The following is a 3,529-nucleotide window of genomic DNA, read 5'->3' as shown; positions in this document are numbered from 1 at the left end:
GTTTTCTTCCTATTCTTGCTACTGCTCCCACCAACTTCAGAATACATGCGCGTTTCTGACTCTCACTGTCGATTCTCCAATCGACGTGCTTTCTCATCACACACATCCGCCTCACCTCTCTCTCTCTCTCTTAATTTCTGTTCCCGTCCGGCTCTACGCCAAAGTCTCTATCATTATAGGCTCTTAGTAATCCATCCGAAATATGATCTACGGATATCTAAACACCGTTCCCCATACTCATTTGTAATCCACAATTCATGGTTGAAATTCATCATTCTCGTCATGGCGAATCTTGTCCTCGCTGTTCTGGTGTCCGCAGCCCGCTCATTGTTTGGATTGAAATCATACTAACACATCCTCCTGCTTTGTTCCTCCCCTACGTGCACTATCAACCATCATTTCATTCTAAGCTTTTTTTTCTCACACTCTTGACGCTCTTCTCTCCAACACGCCCCTCTCTCTTGCTCACTCTCTCTTCATTCGTTCTCCAATCGAATTGGAACGCTCCCTTCTCTCGTCGCGCCTACGCTCATCTTTATCTCTCATCTTGTGCCTCTCACTCAACCAATCACGCATCTGTCTCTCTACGTTCTGCTCTTCTCTACTACTTCCCCCAACCACAGTTTATCTGACAACGAAAAAAATTCGCTCTCATACACATCGGCGACCGCTCTCATGCTGCTAACTTCTTCGACGAACGCATCCATCACCGCACGTTATACCAAGTCCTCCTCTCTTGGTGGTTCTTTCTTTCCTCCAGGCTCGTATACTTAAAGCTCCTACAGTTATCCATCTTGTCTGGGCATCACACGGCCACCATACCTTTTTCCCACTTTGAACGTTTTTTTGCATGTACTGCTTTCCATGCCAAGCGACGTCTACGAACTTGATCATGGCCTCATCCCAAGACAATTGATTTTCCTGGAGTTGAGGTGAGCTGGCGGAACACGCTTTCCTTGAAGAGATGGTGATGCAAAGGGAGCGTACTTTCGAGCGCAGATTTAGTCATTTTCATCCATGCTCGCCACCCTCTACGGATCTGTCACATGAAATTACCTTCACCAATTTCATCTCAATCCTCAGTGAGCGGCGTGGCCTTCTCATGCTATGCACATGCCTCTGTTATCTACTCGATATCTCTCATCCTGCCCAAGTCATCGTCGTTCTTCGTTCTCGATCCTCTCCATCTTACGTTCTCTCTCCTCACTTCGTTACGTCTCGCGATTCATTCCCTCACTTCTCCCTGATGTCTCCTCCACTCTTATCCATCGCCTTTCGTTCACACGACGCTTAGAATTGATGGAGATTGGACTCATCCTAGTAATAGAGCGCAATGCTATACGATGTCGACCACGCTCGTCACGGAGTTTATTTCTATTCGCGCCGGTAAGTACTTCCATTTGTTTTGCACCCTGGTAAGCTGCATAATTATTTGATTGAATTTAGCTAAATCAACCAAGAAAAGCCATTCTCCAAGTAACAGCCATCAAAAGTTATCTTCATGCGCATCAAACTGGTAAAGTCGCATTTAGGTCTCAGCTGCTGCCCATTGTATTCTTCAGGGAATCAGCTGACTGTGGCACTGGTGTCAGTCCAGTCAGGGTCACCGACAGCTATAGCAGCACCTTGTCCATTTCCTCTTCCTCGGCCACGTCCTCGACCCCTTCCACGACCACGTCCTCGACCCCTTCCATGACCATGGCCACGACCACGACCAATTGGAGGATTCTCATCGGAAGAAGAATCAAGCTCACGCTGTGGCTGTGATGAATCACTGTCATTACCATGGTCTGATGCATCATCACTTTCTTGGTCATTCTGTAAAAGCACAATGAATGAGAGAGTCAGAAATTGTTCCGTAAGCTCTAATAAACTGGTATCGACAATTGATGCATTTAGAATAATTTGTATAAATTTATACTGTCACAATTTACAGAGAGAACAATATATCAATTTAGCAAATTGTTGAGATCGGGCACCACAGACACATTCAAGTGCTCATTTAGAGAATGTTTTTATATTGATGTTATTGAATTGAAACCTACTAATATTTTTGTAATGCACACAATTGCATACTCTCAAATTTCGCATAGAAAATAGGCCAAAAATACACCTTCATTCAAACTAGCTACCTTCATGATCAATGTAGTGAATTCATGCTTATGGTTTAGTCAAAAAATGTTGCTAGCCTCACTAGTACATGTGCCTATGTCACGACACGTTCTCGCTTGTTTACAAACAAAGGCAGAATTTACATCGGAACAAAAACAGCCAAAATCTTGATAAATAGGCTAGCTAAACATCCGTAATTTTCAACTAGACCCTGCCTGACAGTTCACCAATACTTATTTTGCCATCAAGTATGAAAATCTAGCGATATTTTAGGGTGTCTTGTCATACTACTTATACTAACTACGCAGTAAAATCATGTTGACATGAGAATGTGACATAAACGTCGTCTTACCTCACTATTTACGTTGATATCAGACCCTGAATCTCCACCGGGATACTCCTCATCTGTTTCGTCATCATTGGCGATCATTTCAGCAACCATAGCAGCAGTATAACGCCGAGAAGACATGATAATTTGCGATCGTCTTTGCTGTAATACTCGTTCGCACATTCGTAAAATGGCGATGGACGCCGATGGCGTCCTCACGCGTCACTGCACAATTTCCCTTTCTTAGACGCTCTGTAATTCGCTTACTTTAAATGGAAACCACCCAATCAAAGACCTCCATACATTTACTAGTAATCGTAGGCAGTCGCAGGACGAGTAGCAGAGCGATTCATTCATGGGTTTGACTATAGATGGGGTTATAGTACGACTAGTGCTTACGGGCGTCGGCGGGCGTTCTGGTAATCTATAGAGCGGGCGTTCACGGGCGCTACGGTACCTAAAGGGTACCAAAAAAGGGCCTCCTTAAAAGCCATTAAGGACCTCCTTAATGAAGGACTCCTTGGGAGCTAAGGAGGTCCTGAAGGAGGTCCTCCTAAGGAGGTCCTGAATGCTCCTTTCCTTAAGGACCTCCTTAATGAAGCCATTAAGGGCCTCCTTAAAGGCCATCCTTACCAGGTAAGAATGTGATTACGTGGAGTCCCATGTCCACAGGGACCACTATATCCTCTATAATATTGTAGTAATAAAACAAGTCAGCGTGGGGGCTGTGTGGCATGGCTAATGTAGGGGGTAGCGAGCTTTCGATAGTGAGTAACACTTGACGCAACTGATGGGGGGTAAGAGTGTAGAAGGCAGGCGGCCCGTTAACAAAACGGAGACAGCGTGTACCGTAGTGTCAAGTATGGTTTGAACATTATCGAACGCTACAGTCAAACTAGAAAGGGATAACTGGAGGTGTGTAATCGCAATGAACTCCCGTGCCATCGATGCCTGGAAGGCCGTTACTTTAAACATTAGTGTGCGCACACTTGAGGGTAAATAACGGGCATGGGAAATCACGTGCGACAGCACCTCCGTATTCATCTCTGTTTGAATGCGAGTGTAATTTATAATGGTTAGTGATTCGTC

General features: G+C 44.9%; 1 protein-coding gene across 1 annotated transcript; it reads right to left on the bottom strand.

Moving 5' to 3' along the window:
- Positions 1-1,566: 1,566 nt before the first annotated feature.
- Positions 1,567-2,670, bottom strand: LOC106816086 (methyl-CpG-binding domain protein 2-like). The gene is made up of 2 exons (XM_014820642.1): positions 2,465-2,670; positions 1,567-1,818 (listed from the first exon to the last, which is right to left on the bottom strand). Exons 1-2 carry the CDS (start codon positions 2,621-2,623, stop codon positions 1,567-1,569), a joined length of 411 nt encoding a protein of 136 aa, XP_014676128.1. The 5' UTR covers positions 2,624-2,670.
- Positions 2,671-3,529: the final 859 nt, after the last annotated feature.

This window comes from Priapulus caudatus, unplaced genomic scaffold (assembly GCF_000485595.1).
Source record: "Priapulus caudatus unplaced genomic scaffold, Priapulus_caudatus-5.0.1 Scaffold1282, whole genome shotgun sequence".
Taxonomy (NCBI): domain Eukaryota; kingdom Metazoa; phylum Priapulida; class Priapulimorpha; order Priapulimorphida; family Priapulidae; genus Priapulus; species Priapulus caudatus.
This window is presented reverse-complemented; position numbering and strand designations above follow the sequence as displayed.